The 16,825-nt window shown below is 41.8% G+C and overlaps 1 protein-coding gene across 4 annotated transcripts in view; it reads left to right on the top strand.

Annotated features, from left to right (window-relative positions):
* IL15 (interleukin 15) overlaps positions 1–16,825 on the top strand; it is a 134,228-nt gene that overhangs the window by 58,621 nt on the left and 58,782 nt on the right. For 3 of the 4 annotated variants that reach the window (XM_075348286.1, XM_075348294.1, XM_075348277.1), the window contains exons 3-4: positions 1,157–1,232; positions 4,981–5,016. In XM_075348286.1, coding sequence (XP_075204401.1) covers positions 1,157–1,232; positions 4,981–5,016 — 112 coding nt within the window. The remainder of the gene's footprint in view (positions 1–1,156; positions 1,233–4,980; positions 5,017–16,825) is intronic. The other variant, XM_075348303.1, reaches the window with a different exon arrangement.

The following is a 16,825-nucleotide window of genomic DNA, read 5'->3' as shown; positions in this document are numbered from 1 at the left end:
CCCATCAATGTAGTATAGGTAGATCTTAGTTTCATCTGTCCATACAATACTTTTCCAGATCTGGGCTTGCTTTTTTAGGTGTTTTTTTGGCAATGAGTAATCTGACCTTTCTATTTTTAAGCATGATTAATGGTTTACACCTTGTAGTGAACCTTTTGTATTTGCTCTCATGAAGTCTTCTCTTTATGGTAGACTTAAATAGGAAACATGTTATTCCTGGAGAGTATCCGTCACTTGTGTGGATGTTGTAAAGTGTGTTTTCTTCAACATGGAAGGGATGCTACAATCAACCACCCCTGTGGTTTCTGTGGATGTACTAGACTTTTTGATTTCACATTCTCACCAGTGGGCTTTTTTTTGCAGCATATACCAAACTGTTCATTTGGCCATCAATAACATTTCTGTTGTCTCCCTGATGGATTCCTTTTTTTTACCTAATGTTGATCTTTTTCTCTTCCATTAAGAACCCCTTTGACTTCTTGTTGTAGCTTGTCTAATTACTTTTGGTCTTTTGAAAAAAAGGCAGCTGTAAAAAGAGCTGTAATTCCTAAACACCCTTAAGTGAAAGCACCCGCCCCCGTCGATTGTGCGTCACGGGCAAATCGCTGCGCGTGGCGCATAACATTGCTAACACCCGTCACACATACTTACCTGCCTAGCAATGTCGCTGTGGCTGGCGAACCGCCTCCTTTCTAAGGGGGCGGTTCGTGCAGCGTCACAGCGGCGTCACTAAGCGGCTGCCCAATAGAAGCGGAGGGGAGGAGATGAGCGGCTGTAATATTCCGCCCACCTCCTTCCTTCTTCATTGGCGGCGGCCGCAGGTACGATGCTGTTCCTAGTTCCTGCAGTGTCACACATATCGATGTGTGCTGACGCAGGAACGACGAACAACATCGTCGCTATGACGCCGAACGCCACTCCCCCTTGATGTCGCAGCGTGTAAAGCACCCTGAACTGTATCTTGAATATGTTTTGGTAAATGGCTAAAATGACAACATTTGTGTCACTGTCCAAATATTTCTGAACCTAACTATGTATTTAAATAAATAAATATAGATTTAAAAATAAAATCTAACAGTATATTAAAGAAATGTATTACAAGAGAAATATGAGAAATATGTTGACATTCATATTTTCTCTGTATTTTCACTTTCAGCTTTGCAAGTTATTCTGTTTTTACCGAAGGAAATAATGGGAAACTATTAAGGAAGGAGCTGGATAGTCTTACAACAGCAAGTATCATTTTGATACATTCACTTCAAGCTTGTTTTTTACTTTGGTTTGTGTATTTGTTGCTAATACTTGCCAGAATGCTGATAGTACCCTTTATTTAGAAAATGTCAGTATGATATTCAGGGGCTGGCTGGCAAATTTTATCCTGGGGGCAAACACAAAGCAATGGTCCAGGAGTGGTAGGCTAAAGTTTTACAGACCATTTGCTGTACATAGTGCTCATTCGAGGTGCGGCTTCTATGAAGCCATTTTAGGAAATCCAACTTGAATTGTCTTCTTAGCAGCCATACAGTATTGTGTTGCATACAACAAATGCTACCTGGGTCCCCAGCCTTAACCTGCTTACATTTTTAATACATGCCCCACTGCAGTAACCCCCCAGTGTGCACATTCACACATAGTGTAAGGTTTTGATACAGCCATGGCAATCACCAAAATAACTTCGTTGTTACAGTGAAACTTTGGATTACGAACATATTTGGTTCCAGGAGTTTGCTCTTAAACCAACTTACTCTTATATCAAAGGGAGTTTTCCCATAGGAAATAATTGAAATGCAGACAATTTGTTCCACAACGCAAAAATATTTACTGTATTTATACATACTTATTACAGTAATACAAAATAATGTGCTGTATTCATATAAAAGTATTACAGTACACTAATACAAAATACTGTACAGTAAAAAAACATAAAACACATTAAACTGCACATTAGCTTCCAATAGAATTGCTGGTGTGCGAGAGGTACAGTACAAGCAATGTGCAGTACTGGTTAGGTGAAAGAGAGTACAATACTGTATCCACAAATGCAAATTGATAGAAATGCTATATAGTATATACTGTACAATGCTATACTGTATACTGTATACAGTACATATGGACAGAAAATTACCTCCAGAGCGGGTCAGAGTGCGATGAAAGGATAGAACCAGAGGTGTGCACGGTGGGAATTTGCTCTTTTTGCAAAGCATTGCTCTTAAACAAAGTTACAAATTTTTAAAAAGCTTTGCTTGTCTTGCAAAACGCTCTCAAACCAAGTTACTCTTAGGGCTCATGCGCATGTAACTGCTGAATATTCTGCAGCGATTTGACAGCACATGTGCGCTTCAAATCGCTGCAGAAACACTCCATAATGGATGCAGTTTTTCTGTACAAAAAAGCCGATTTCATGCGCTCTGGCTGCTGCCCCCACATAGACAGAGCGGGAGCTGCATCCATAGCGCACGGAATAATTGACATGCTCATTTTATGAACGCACGGAGTTGCGTCAAAATTTTAGCGCCCAAATCGCTGCGTTCATAAAAGCAACGTGCGTACGTATCATGCACAATCTACATAGATTGTGCTGGGGACACAGGACACATGCATTTACACTGCAGTGCTATACGCAGCATAAATGCATGCAATTACGCAACGTGCGCATGAGCCCTTAAACCAATGTTCCACTGTATTTGGATACTGAATCCACTAATTCACTATTATACTGGAAAACTGACTGGGCAACATGATTTTCCAAGTCTGTCCGAGTACACAGATACCAAACATGCATAGTTTTTTTTTCTTTAAAGAGATTTCCCTCAAACAAAGTTAATTTTAAACTTAATTTTAATCAATAGATCTTGGGATAATAATTTCCACAATTGCTTGTGTGTAAAAAAAAGAAAGTGTTCCTGTGCTGAGATAATCTTATGTACAGTATGTGCCCCTGCTGTGTGCTGTGTAATGGCCGTGTCTGACCGTACAGGGACATGTTCTGTTCATACCACACATCCTGGGCAGGGGAGACACAAAATAGTGTATGCAGACATTACAGCACAGGATCATAGTTGATTTTATTTTTAGGTAAAACATTTTCGTGCCTGTTTTTTTAAAAATGTTTTACCTCAAAGAAAGAATTATTTATGATCCTGTGCTGTAATGTCTGTATAAGTTTTGACTTCCTCCTCGGCCCAGGAGATGTGGTATGATCAGACCATGTCCCTGTACGGTCAGAAACAATCATTAAACAGAACATAGCAGGGACACATATATAAAATTGTCTCAGCACAGAAACGTTTTATTTATTTATTTATTTATTTTTTAAATGCATACAATTGTGGAACTTATTATGCCAAGATCTATTGATTAAAATCAACTTTGTTTGTAGGAAAACCCCTTTAAGTGGTGAGAAACAATTTGGAAATTTTGAATAAAAATTGTAGCTTTTGTATCTATTTTCCATCACCTATGACATTATCATTGTCTGGGGTCTGGGCCTGTGTGATAGCTTATTTGTGTGAGCCGACGTTTTTACTGATACCATTTTGGGGTAGATTTGATGTTTTAATTGCCTCTTATTGCATATGTTTTGCAATGAAAATCATAATTCTGGCATTTTTAAATAGCAAATGCGTATTATTATTATTATTATTATTATTATTTATTATTATTAATTTATTTTTAATGGGGCAAAAGGGAGGGATTGAACTTTTGTGGGTTTTTTTTTTTTTTTACAAAAAACTGTTTTCTCCTCACGTTAAATTGTATTTAAGATGACTTGAACCTGTGATCATCCGATTGCTTGTGCGATACACAGCAATGCATTTACATTACTGTGTATAGCAGAAATTATGAACTCTTATGACCACTGGCCATGGGCTGGTGTTCACAGGAGGATCAATATAACAGGACCTTGTGCTCCTCTACTCTCTATTTTAGGATGCCCCACAAATGTTCAATAGGGGTTAGGTCTGGAGACATCCTTGGCTAGCTGAGCACCTTTACCCTTAGTTACTTTAGCAAGACAGTGGTTGTATTGGAGGTGTGTTTGGGGTCGTTTTCATGATGGAATACTGCCCTACAGCCCAGTTTCCGTAAAGAGGGGAACATGCTCTACTTCAGTATGTCACAGTACATGCTGGCAAACATGGTTTCCTCAATGAACAGCAGGCAGCACTAACACCAGCCCACCATGCTTGACTGTAGGTAAGACACAGTTATCTTTGTACTCCTCAACTGGTTGCCGACACACACACTTTATGACATCTGAACCAAACAAGTTTATCTTGGTCTCATCAGGACACAGGACTTACGGTAGTTCTAATAATCCATGTCCTTAGTCTTCTTGTCTTCAGCAAACTGTTTGCGAGCTTTCTTGTTGATCATCTTAAGAAGAGGCTTCCTTCTGGGACGACAGCCATGTAGTTCAAACAGAGATAAAATATTGCAGCATCAAAAACGCATAAAAATGCATATTAAAAAAGTAAACAAAAAAACAATGAAAACCGTGAGTAACCTAATTTACATAATACTGTAGATGCAGAATTTTTTTCAGGCAGTTTTGTCATAAAACTGCTAGCAATCCTGATGACAGCAAAGTCAATGAGAATCCTGAAGTGTCAAGCACACAATGAATATTTTATCCTTGCAGATTTAGTGCAGAAAATAATCTGCAGCATGTTAATTCTTTCAGTGGTTTTGCGTGTATTCTTGACCCATTGAATTAAATTGAAAAACGCATGCAAAAACGCTAGTTTTTGTTCTGCTGATTTTCTGCAAAGAGATACAGAAATGATTCAGACATTTCTGCAACCAAAAATGTAATGTGTGCACATACCCTTAGAGGCACATAATGTAAATGTACGTCATATGTTGGTTAATGGTTAAAGTGATTAGCACATCCCATCAACATTTCTTGTGCCCTGTATAGTATAAAATATTTGTAAACCTGATAAAATCACATATATTTCCTTTTCATTTTTTTTGTAGATTTTGAAACGCAGTTTCTACTGGGAAAATAAATATGTGAGTAAATCTGTTTGAAATACTTACACAACTTTATAAAATTGTAAAAATATAGCACATGGGCCCTGTAAGAAATATTAAATGTATGAAATCTGTAATTTAAAGTGCCAAGAGATTATGCGGTTGGCTGGAAATAGATGTAGGTGTCAATTTTGGGTTGATTTGACGTTTTTGCATAGATACTGAGTTGTCACTTTATACTGGTCCACAGGCCTGAATCACAGATTATGTACTTATCTGGAAGGGGAGAGAGTGTTAACATAAAACCATGTTACCACTGGATAGTCCTTATGCGAAAGAAAAATTGAGATTTTATCTCTGGCATCCGGGTTCCTGTATGTAGTACAAAAAGTTTTTAAAATTATAGCTACAAATTTTAAATTTCAGTGGAAATCACTGTCATGATGTATGTACTTTTCTCCATCCCATATTTTTTTATAAGATGCCATGTGATGTATTTTACCTTCTCACTGTATTTGCTGTAATACTTTGTCAGGATGTGATGTAACTTTCCTTTGGTTGTACTTGCTGAACACTTTGAAATGTCTTGGGATGTAAGTAACCATACCTTCCCCCCATCTCCTGTGTCTCTGGGCCCATAATGCAATTATCTCTTGTCCACACAGCCAGGGGAACTTCTCATTGTTTCGTAAGCAGTGGATAACGCCAACTACACAAACCTGTAGACATCTCTGAGCCAATCTTCTAGAATCTTCTAGTGGGCCCAACCATTGCATAGACCCCTACCCTTGAGGGGTGGGCCCACGAGCTCAGACAATACACTCCTGTTTCTAAGTGCAGTTGGGAGCTGAGTTTTGAAGAGGAAGGGAGCGAGATCTGATTCTGTGGACAGATCTCGCCGTCCAGTGGATTGTGTGGGATTTCTGGGACTCTGAAAAGGACTATTATGTCGTGATCTGGCACTTTGGATTATCGGGAGGTGCCCCCGAATCTGTTTTATTTGGACTTGTCGTGTGCTGTTCCTGTATTCCTGTTAGTAAACCTGTTGGATCATCCTCGGCCTGTTGTCTCTCCTTGCTCTGCTGTACACCCCGTCACAAACTGGTGGGAGCGGTGGGATCAGAGCAGAAGGAATGGAGGACAACGGCCCATCAACAGCTGGAACCAGAACCTCAGAGTACAAGAACTGGACTGCGGTGAACCTACAAACAAAGGCCCGTGAACTGGGAGTCAGCTACAAGGGACTCTCCAAGGAGCAGCTGATTGAGGCGTTGGAAGGAGTTTGCTCGCAAAATGACGCTGAGGAAGGATCCTCCCAGCAAACAGAAGAAAGACAGCAGCCGGAGGTAAATACCCAAAAAAGTCAGTGGGTTGTGTGGTACGAGGAGGAGATGGCCTTGCTGGGAGAGGAGACCACCATAGAATATAAGATGGAGGTCATGCGTGGAGCTAAAGAGAAGGAGCGCAGGATGGAGGAGATGGCATTGCTGGATAAGCAGCTCGCTGTGGAAGCCGCTAGAGGTTCCAGACAGACTGTAACCCCAGCACCCACCATGAGGGAATTTCCCAGAGTGTCCCGCAAAGACTTCAAGCAGTTTAATGAGGCTGCTGGTGACATTGAGGGCTTCTTCCAGGACTTTGAGCATCAGTGTCGATTAATGGAAGTCCCAGAAAGGGAGCGTGTCCGGCATCTGGTTGGGCTCTTAGAGGGTGGAGCTGCCGCAGCCTATAGACCTATGGACCCTCGGTGGAACTGTGAGTATGCGGATATTAAACAGACTATTCTAGAACATTATGCTGTAACGCCAGACACTTACAGGACTCAGTTCCGTACTTTAGCATGTGATGAGGAAGTGTCTTTCAAGATGTATGCCCACAAACTCAAACATCTGTGGCATCGTTGGCTGGAGGCAGAGGAGGCCTTAACCTTGGAGACCGTCCTCCAGGTCCTCCTAAAAGAGCAGTTTTACTTCAAGTGCCCTGCTGAGATCCGGGAATGAGTGCGTGAAAGGAGACCAGACACTGTGGAGGAAGCTGCAGCTCTGGCTGATGAGGTGCTCACTATCAAGCCTCAGTGGAAGAAGCTACTAGCAGAGGGAGCAAAAATGACCAGCTCCCCAACACCAGAGGTTCCTTCTCCTTCAGTGCCCAATGTTCCTCAACCTCCTAGATCACCACCTCATGTGGATACCCGTGTGTATGTGCCTCCAGTTGTTTCTACCACATTTTCTGGAATGCGACGAGGAGAGAAAGTAGAAGAGCGAAGATGTTATAGCTGTGGGCATCCCGGGCATCTGCGGGCCACATGCCCATCTATCCAGTGGAGTCATCCTCCAAATCGACAACCACCTCCAGCACCTGCACCTCCCTATCAGTCACCAAGGTCTCCTACCTACTTCTCCAGAAGGCAAACTGTGGAAGGAGTGAGACGCAGCGCAGATGTTATCAATGTGGGCAGCCTGGTCATCTGCAAGCTCACTGTCCAGGTGTTCAGAGGCAGAACAGCTGCAGACCACCTTTGCCTGTCCATTATCTACAGACACCCTCAACAGGAGAAGAGCTGGATTCTGGCCCTGATGATTTGCCAAGTGACTCTGATATGTTGACTACCCTACCAGGAGTCTATGGAGTGCGAGCCACAGCCACCCGTTCTTATGATCTTCGGCATAAACATCTACAGGAGGTTGTGCTGGATGGCCAAAAAGTTGTTGGCTTTCGTGACACTGGGGCTTTTCTCACCATAGCAGATCCCGAGTAATTCAACCAGAAGCAATTCAAAAGGGACCAGGAATTGCCATTGAATTGGCTGGAGGTACTCAAAGATACATTCCAAGAGCGAGTGTAACCCTGGATTATGGCTTTGGGGCAAAACAATGCATGATCGGTGTGATGAGTGGCCTTCCTGCAGATATTCTCCTAGGCAATGATGCGGGAGATATACAATGCCGATTTGTGGGTGCAGAAAGCCGAGTTTGAGTGAGGGAGGACACAAAAGGAACCTTGTCCTTCCAACCCTATCGCTCTACAAGGAATTACCTACAGCTTTTCCATCCAATACAAGTGTGGAAGCCAACACCAGAATGCAGATGGACTGTCCAGGCAAGAGGAGCCTTGAGTCCTGTCAGCCATGCCTGCGTGTACTTAACCAGCGACCTGTAGAGGTCCCTAGTACGTACACAAGTTGGGAGGGAAAGGGATTGTCATGATGTATGTGCTTTTCTCCATCCCATATTTTTTGTATAAGATGCCATGTGATGTATTTTACCTTCTCACTGTATTTGCTGTAATACTATGTCAGGATGTGATGCAACTTTCCTTTGGTTGTACTTACTGAACACTTTGAAATGTCATGGGATGTAAGTAACCATACCTTCCCCCCATCTCCTGTGTCTCTGGGCCCATAATGCAATTATCTCTTGTCCACACAGCCAGGGGAACTTCTCATTGTTTCGTAAGCAGTGGATAACGCCAACTACACAAACCTGTAGACATCTCGGAGCCAACCTTCTAGAATCTTCTAGTGGGCCCAACCATTGCATAGACCCCTACCCTTGAGGGGCGGGCCCACGAGCTCAGACAATACACTCCTGTCTCTAAGTGCAGTTGGGAGCTGAGTTTTGAAGAGGAAGGGAGCGAGATCTGATTCTGTGGACAGATCTCGCCGTCCAGTGGATTGTGTGGGATTTCTGGGACTCTGAAAAGGACTATTATGTCGTGATTTGGCACTTTGGATTATCGGGAGGTGCCCCCGAATCTGTTTTATTTGGACTTGTCGTGTGCTGTTCCTGTATTCCTGTTAGTAAACCTGTTGGATCATCCTCGGCCTGTTGTCTCTCCTTGCTCTGCTGTACACCCCGTCACAATCACCTTTTACCCTTGCTCTAGTTTTTATCTTCACTATTGTCCCCTTGCCCTAGATTTTCCGTGTTATAGGAAAATAAACTCCCTCCTCCTACTGCCCTGAAAACACCACAGTGGCACCTTTACAGTCAGTCGTCTCACCCTGTCTGTATGTGCAATGTACGGATCATGGTTGCGCTAGAAATGCTCAGTGTGATGTTTGGGTCATCTCAGGGCCACGACAAGGTGTAGGTAGGGTAGGGCTGAAAAAAAGGAAACCTGACATAGCTGAATGCCTACAGCTGACTGTCACCTTCGTCCAGCCGCATGCATTGAGCACGCTGACAGCCAGGGCACAGTCATTCAGGTGAGCAGTGTTAGTGAATCACTAACATCACTTACCTCCTCCTCTCCAGCCATCACTCCCTCCCTGCCCTGAATTGTCCCGCGTGGGATAGCAGCAGAGGGGCTGTAATGAGCTCCTTGCTCTGCCTGTAACTTCATCAGAACACAAGCTAATTCCAGTCTGCATTCTGTTGGAGCCTGCACTCGCAAGGGACATAGTGTGCCATAATAACATCACTTCATAACCCACTGCTATTCAAGATAGAAGAGGAGATGGCGGCCCCGATGTACAGGGAACCTGGATTGAAAGAGTATAAGCTTTTTTCTTTAATTCTGATATTATTTGGTCACAAAATAAGGGGCGGTGGGGATATCAAATTAGGGGCTGTTTGGGACTTCACATGAGGAGCTGTTTGATGCATCACATAAGTGGTTGTTGGGGACATGCCATTAGGATTGTGGGGGACATCATAGTGTATAAGGGATTGTGGGGACCATACTGTATATGGAGCTGTGGGGGACATCATACTGGAGGTTGTGGTGCCTATGCTGTATCGGGTGCTGAGGGTGACATTATACAGGAGGCTCTGGTGACCATACTGGATAGGGGACTGTGGTGGATATCATACTGTGTGGGGGACATAATACGGTAAGGGACTGTATTTGCCATTATACTGTTTTGGGAACTGGGGGGCCATTATGCTATATGGGGGAATGTGGAGTTATAATACTGTATGGAGTGATGTGGGGGCCATCATACTATATATGGGGGGCTGTGATGAACATCATACTATATATGAGGAGCTGTTTGGAGAGGGCAGCATGGTGGGCATAGTGTGAAGATAGATATGAAGAGGGGTGACAGTGTGTTAGTTATATCTCATTAAAGCAGACATTGGGGAGGCCATATTCCTTAGGAGGATTATTTAGGGCATAGTATGGATAGATATTTTTAGACACAGGGCATTTTAATGACACTCTTATTTTTAAGGGTGATGGGTTGGAATGTGTTGCAGAAGACCGGAGAAGAGGGAAGTTTATAGAGACAAGATGTGACTGTAAAAAGTCATGATGGCATTTAGACATGATAGAGATGGAAAGAAAGAGATGACTCCTATCAAAGAAGATGTCGCCTATATGGTATCTGGATGTAAATGTTTGTTTGTGATTCTTATAACATCTCATCAGTGGTGTAGTAACTGTATGGTCCGCATTCTGATAATGTCTGATAACAACAACTCCCTACAGTGTTAATGACGCTGGGAATGTAGGTTCATGCTATACAATTGTGTGTGGAACTTACATCTCCATCTCCACCCTGATCTCTGTCTATCACCGTACCTGTTCTCTACGCTCTGCAAACGACTTTCGACTAACATCCACACTAATCCGAACCTCCAACTCCCGGATCCAAGACTTTTCCCGAGCTGCACCAATCCTTTGGAATGCTCTGCCCCAAGAAACCAGTAAGAACCACAACTTACTCAGCTTCTGACGCTGCCTAAAAGCACATCTTTTTAGGGTGGCCTATCACACTCCCTAATCAAATTAAGTCCAAATAGCCACTCTCCACGACTTCTCACAACATAACTCTCAGTCAAGCACCACCTCACCCAAAAGCAACTCAAAGATTGGCTGACTGGTTCAGGCAGCTTTTATCTACCCCCCATTTCTTTCTTTGAGATGGCTGGATTGTCATTGCAAATAAGCACCTGTACCATGTCATCCCACCCCCACCTCATTGTAAGCTCTCACGAGCAGGGTTGTCGTCATTGCTTTAATTGTATTTTCTATAACTATTGCTTGTATATGGACCTCTGAATTGTAAAGCGCTGTGGAATATGTTGGCGCTATAGAAATAAAGATTATTATTATTATTACTTGACATTACAATTGATCGCTATACTAAGCTTAGTTCTTGTATTCAAGTATGGTGCTTCTGGTGATGTATTCATGTACTGATAACACTGGTGTACAAACAAATATTTTTTGTAATCATCGCAGGTGACTTTGTACTTTTCTGAATCATCTTTTTGTCCTGATTTCAAAAATGTATATAGTTTTTCTGGAGCATGAATAGTTTCCATGGAGCAGCATCATTATTATAAGGTATAGGAAATATACTGGCGACATTAAGAAAACAGTAATCTACATATATATAAAAAATGCTTCACCTTACAAAACAGTTTTTATTGAACCAAAATAATTTCACATGCAAAATAGAAACCAAAATATGAGCAGAAATTAAAAGTGCTTGACAATAGACTGTCGTTGATACGATTTTTGAGGGTTGTCCCTATATAACATCCAACAGTATTCTGCCATCATTGAGTCATTCTAAAAACCCTAGTAGCGGTGTTCCATTAATTTAATGTCCTGGTGAAACCGCTCGCCTTATTTATTGCTTACATACCCAACCTTTTGAGGGAAGAAATCTAAATGTGAATGCAAAAACTGCATTTTCAGAGACATGTGACATCCAAGACACTGGTATGCATTTAGCAGTTCCTGAACACCTTCAACATATTCTGGAGATTTATTTTTTCCTAAGAAGTTTTAACAGATCCACTTGAAGCTCTTTCAAGATCTCAATTCCTTATCATTTAGAGTTCCTTCAAACACATCATCTCTCATAAGCCTTCTGATCTGAGGACAAATAAATTCCCCTTCCTTCAGTTTTGCTGGTGAAATGCTGGAGAATTTCTGTGAAATGTACTGGAACCCTTATGAATTTGTCTTTGCCGTGACTTTTACAAAGTTTTTAATCAATCCCAACTTTATATGTAGTGGAGGAAGAAAAATTTTTGTTGGACCAACTAAAGGATTATGCTGAACATTGTCTCTACCTAGAGCATAGATGTTTCTCTGTCCCCAATCACGACAAGCATAATGTTCTACTGTATTTCTACTGTCCCATAAACAAAAGAAGCAACAATATTTTCTGAAACCTTGCATTCCCATTAGCAGACCAATCACTTTAAATCTCCACAGATATTCCATTGATGATCCTTATATTGTATATCATTCAAAACAACTGACATATTTTCAGAACTTTCCTTTAGATGACATGAGTGAGCATTAGGGATTGATGGTTTCATATTTCCATTGTGAAGCAACACTGCTTTCAAACTTCTCTGGGATGAGCCAATAAACAATCGCCAATCTGCAACAAAATACTCTTGATTCAGTTCTCCAAAGAGGCCATTCCCATTGTTACAGTACACCATTAGTCCATCAACTGTGAAAATTGTGTTAAAGTGTTACTTCTGTTTCGGTAATAACACACTTTGACATCATCATCATGAAGAAGATTCTTCTGTTTCAACCTAGATGCAAGAAGTTCAGCTTTATGTTTTGACAATGAAAGGTCTCTGATGAGATCATTTAATTCATGTTGAGTAAAGTGTTCTGGCTGCTCGGCTGCTCCATCAGGTACACACTCATCTTAACTTGAAGTCTCCATGTCTTCACCAGTAGCCTCAGCTCCATAGTCTTCATATTTACATCATATTCATCCAATCCAGACAACGGTGGTACAGGAACTGGCAAGGTACCATCATGTGGAACTGGCCTAATTGCAGATTCAAGTTCAGGGTAATTAATCTTATGTACGTTTTTGGTAGAAAAGCCCTGGAGTTTGACAAAACAAAATTAGCAGTCATCACTATGATTTTTGGGTTCTTTCCAAATCATGGGAACAGCAAATGGCATTGCCACTTTCCTCATATTCAACCAATCATAAAGACCATTTGAACAACTTGAACATATCACATGAAGGGCCCAGCTTTTGTCTTAATCACCAAGTGGACACTTAAAGTACATCTGGTACATCTTTTTAATATCATGAGTGATTGAACGTACTTGGCCTTTTGGTGTAAAAGAACCACACACATAGCAAAATCTGTTCGGATGATTGATACACTGTCGGGGCATTTTTCTCCTTTAAATCAGATCAAACAGTAGAGTAAGTTCAGTTCAATGGTGGTGACAAAGTTAAAAAAATGCGATGAGCCGACCGACTATATGTAGATATTTTCCCAGAGATGACAGATGCCTTCCCGTCTATCTCCCTGTGGCAGGGCTCATATCCCTGTAGAGGCCTGTCTCCTGTCAGAGTCTCACATACACCAGTCCTTGCTGCGATCACCATCCTTTTCTGACTGACTCAAATCTTACCGCCTCATAACAGTTAGCTTCTCCCATAACATGTGACTTTCCGAGAAGCAGTCATTGGTTGACTACACTGTCAATACTCCTTCCCATAAAACTCACTAAAACCTTTACTGATGTTGTCCCTATAAGAAAATTCACAATTAAGTAAGACAAGCAAAGAAATGGGAATAACATAAGAAAAACCACACACATTGAAAATGCAGAAATAACAAAACTACTTTTATCTTAGAAACTTTATGTGTTAGAGCAAAACTAATCATATTTTTGGAATCAGCGCATCAAACTCCATAAAACAGACATATTACCTTTTTGCTGACGATTTTATTGTGTTGACCAGTGTAATGGTTTTGGTGATCTAATCACGTATTGGTAGTGGTTCTTTTGATGTGTTCATGTAGTGATGGTGGTTCTTTTGCTGTGTTCATGTACTGATGGTGGATCTTTTGATGTATTCATGTACTAATTATGGTTCTGGTGAATCATTCATGTACTGATGGTTCTGGGGACGTATTGTTGTGCTATTGATGGGTCTGGTATTCTATTTATGTAATCATCATGTTTTTGGTTTTGTATGCATGCACTGATGATGGTTCTGATGCTGCATACATCACCAGAGCCATCAGACGCCAATTAATTCAACACCAGAACTACCATCACTACATGAATATGTAACCAGAAACTGAAAACAAAACCAGCAAAAGTACATGAATGTCACTAAAACCATCATCAGTACATAAATACATAACCACAATCACCAACAGTACATGATTGCATCACAAGAACTATTACTTGAACATGAATAGATTAACAGAGCCACCATCACTACATGAATATATCACCAAAACCACCAACAGTACAGAGGTATATTATCCGAACCACCAACATATACATCACATCACAAGAACCACCATCATGACATGACCAGCATCAGAACCACCATCAGTTTTGTGCAAGCTGTATTTTTTGCATGACGGATGCAAAACCATCACATGTATTCCTTTATCCATAATGGGGAGGTCTTTTTAGTTTCCATTAAGGTATTCGCAAAATGCTGGACACCCTATTTGAAACTAAATAACTCCATGATGGTTAGGCTATATTAGTTTTCATGACTATAGGATGTTCTAAATTAATTTTGCTATTTGTCCCTGGTATTGTGTAAATGGTCTGCAAACAATGAATGATTCTTTACAGTAACGTAGCTACCAGGGAGCAGAGGGTGCAGTTGCCATGGGCCCCGTGACCAGAAGGGCCCACCCGAAGCTACTGCTACACTTAACTATAAGCTAACTAATTGCGCACTCCAATATAGTTAAACTCATGCTGTAGAGCAGGGAGACATGACCACTATGGCTCACCATTTGGTAGACCGCAGGTTGCGTTAAGCGGTCTATAGAATGACAGAGCGATGCACTGGCCGAAGCACATGCACAGGATGTCAGAATCCTGGCGTGGTGATGTCATCCTGTCCTGAAATTGTAACGTCCTAGGTATATGTCGGTGCTATGATATGAGCATGTTGGTCTGCCTGAACCTCAACACTGGATTCATCAGGATTCTGAATTAGGTGAGTATATGATGTTTTTTAGTTTAATTAAAACTTGTGGTGTGAATGTGGGGGCATCATAAACATAATCATACAGTGTGAGGGATCCTGAAACAGTGTGGTGGGCCTCATACATTCTAGGGAATACTGTGGGAGGCCCTTTAAAGTGTCAGGACCATTATACAGCGTGGTAGCTAATGCGTGGGCCATTATACAGCTTGAGGGCTAATGCGGGGGCCATTATGCAGTTTGGGGGCTATGAGTGGGCCATTTTACACATTGGAGGCTAATGCATGGGCCATTATACAGTTTGAGAGCTAATACGAGGGCTATTATACATTTTGGGAACTAATGCAGAGGCCATTATACAGCTAAGAAGCTAATGCAGGGACCACTATACAGTTTGGTGGCTAAAGAGGGGGTCATTTTATAGTTTGGGGGCTAATATGTTGGCGATTATATTGTTTTAGGGCTATTGTGGGGGCAATTATACAACTTGGGGTCTAAATTATGGGTCATTATACTGTTTCAGGCTAATGCGAGGAGCGTTATACATAGTAGGAACTAATGTGGGGGCCATTATACAATTTGGGGCCTACCGTGGGGACAGTCATACAGTGTGGGAACTACTGTGGGGGCCATTATACAGTGTGGGGGCTATTAAACAGTGTGCATTCTATTGTGGGGGCCATTATACAGTGTGAGGGTCAGTGTGGGGGTCATTATACTGTGTTTTAAGGCAGCAGTGGGGACATCATAATGTGTATAAGGGAGTTGTGGCCGCACTTTACTATGTATAGGGGAGCATTGTGACCATCATAATGTGTATAGGAGAGTTCTGGGTCCATACTATGTATAAGGAAGCTGTGAGAACATTATGTGATGTATAGGGGAGCCATGGTCCCATCATACTGTGTATAGGGGAGCTGTGCACCCATCATACTGTCAATAAGGGAGCTGTGGGGACATCGTATGGTCTATAAAGGAGCTGTGGGGCCATCATACTATGAATAGGGGAGCTGTGGGGGCATTATACTGTGTATAAGGCAGCTGTGGACCAATTATACTGTTTATAGGGCAGCTGTGGTCCCATTATGCTGTTTAATGGGCAGCTATGAGCCCATTATTCTTTGTATAGGGCAGCTGTGGACCCATTACACAGTGTCCAGGAGAGCTGTGAGTCCATCCTGCTGTGTAAAAAGAAGCTGTATATTAGTGGTCTAAGGTGACATTATTAAATGTTAAGTTCGCGCTTAAAAAGCATTGTTGATATAGGGGCACTCAAGGTATTGTGACCATCAAAGGTGCACAAGGTGCATTATTACTTTGTAGGGGCAAATGTGAACACTTTTCTAGGGCATTTGCACAGGGAATTAATACATTCTAGGAGGCAATGGCAATTTTATCATCTAGAGGGCACAAAGGAGGCATTATTATTATGTAAAATGCACAGAGTTGGGCATTACTATGTGGGGCAGTAAGAGGAACTCTGTTATTGTGCCAAACAACAGGTGCAGTAATAGTTTGTTCAGGTTGGGAATAGATGGGGACAGTGCAGGAAAGAAAAGTCAAATTTGTCTTTATTGTAATCTCTACAGACAAGTTATGTCTGCAAAAATTTGTCAAATCGGTCTGAGCCATTTGGAAAAGATGGGAAAAGTGAACAACTCCATAAGGATATACGTCAGCTGTAAGTCACCATCTATAATTGTACTGTACATTTAAATATACCACCATATGGTGGTAATATTGATGTTGGTCTTTGAGTAGGGATTTATTTTCAATAACTGGTCAGCTGCTGAGGTTCCTCTATACCCAAACTTAGGGTGCACCACTGTAGTTACCTGTTGGGGCCCCCCGTTTCGGCGTCCCCCAGAGCTGAATCCCTAGCTATGCCTCTCAATCTATATGTAACTTTGAAATTGCACTCCCTGTTACGTCACA

Source organism: Anomaloglossus baeobatrachus, chromosome 1, assembly GCF_048569485.1.
Source record: "Anomaloglossus baeobatrachus isolate aAnoBae1 chromosome 1, aAnoBae1.hap1, whole genome shotgun sequence".
Classification (NCBI taxonomy): Eukaryota; Metazoa; Chordata; class Amphibia; order Anura; family Aromobatidae; genus Anomaloglossus; species Anomaloglossus baeobatrachus.
The sequence above is the reverse complement of the archived record's forward strand: the minus strand, read 5'-3'. Positions and strand labels throughout refer to the sequence as shown.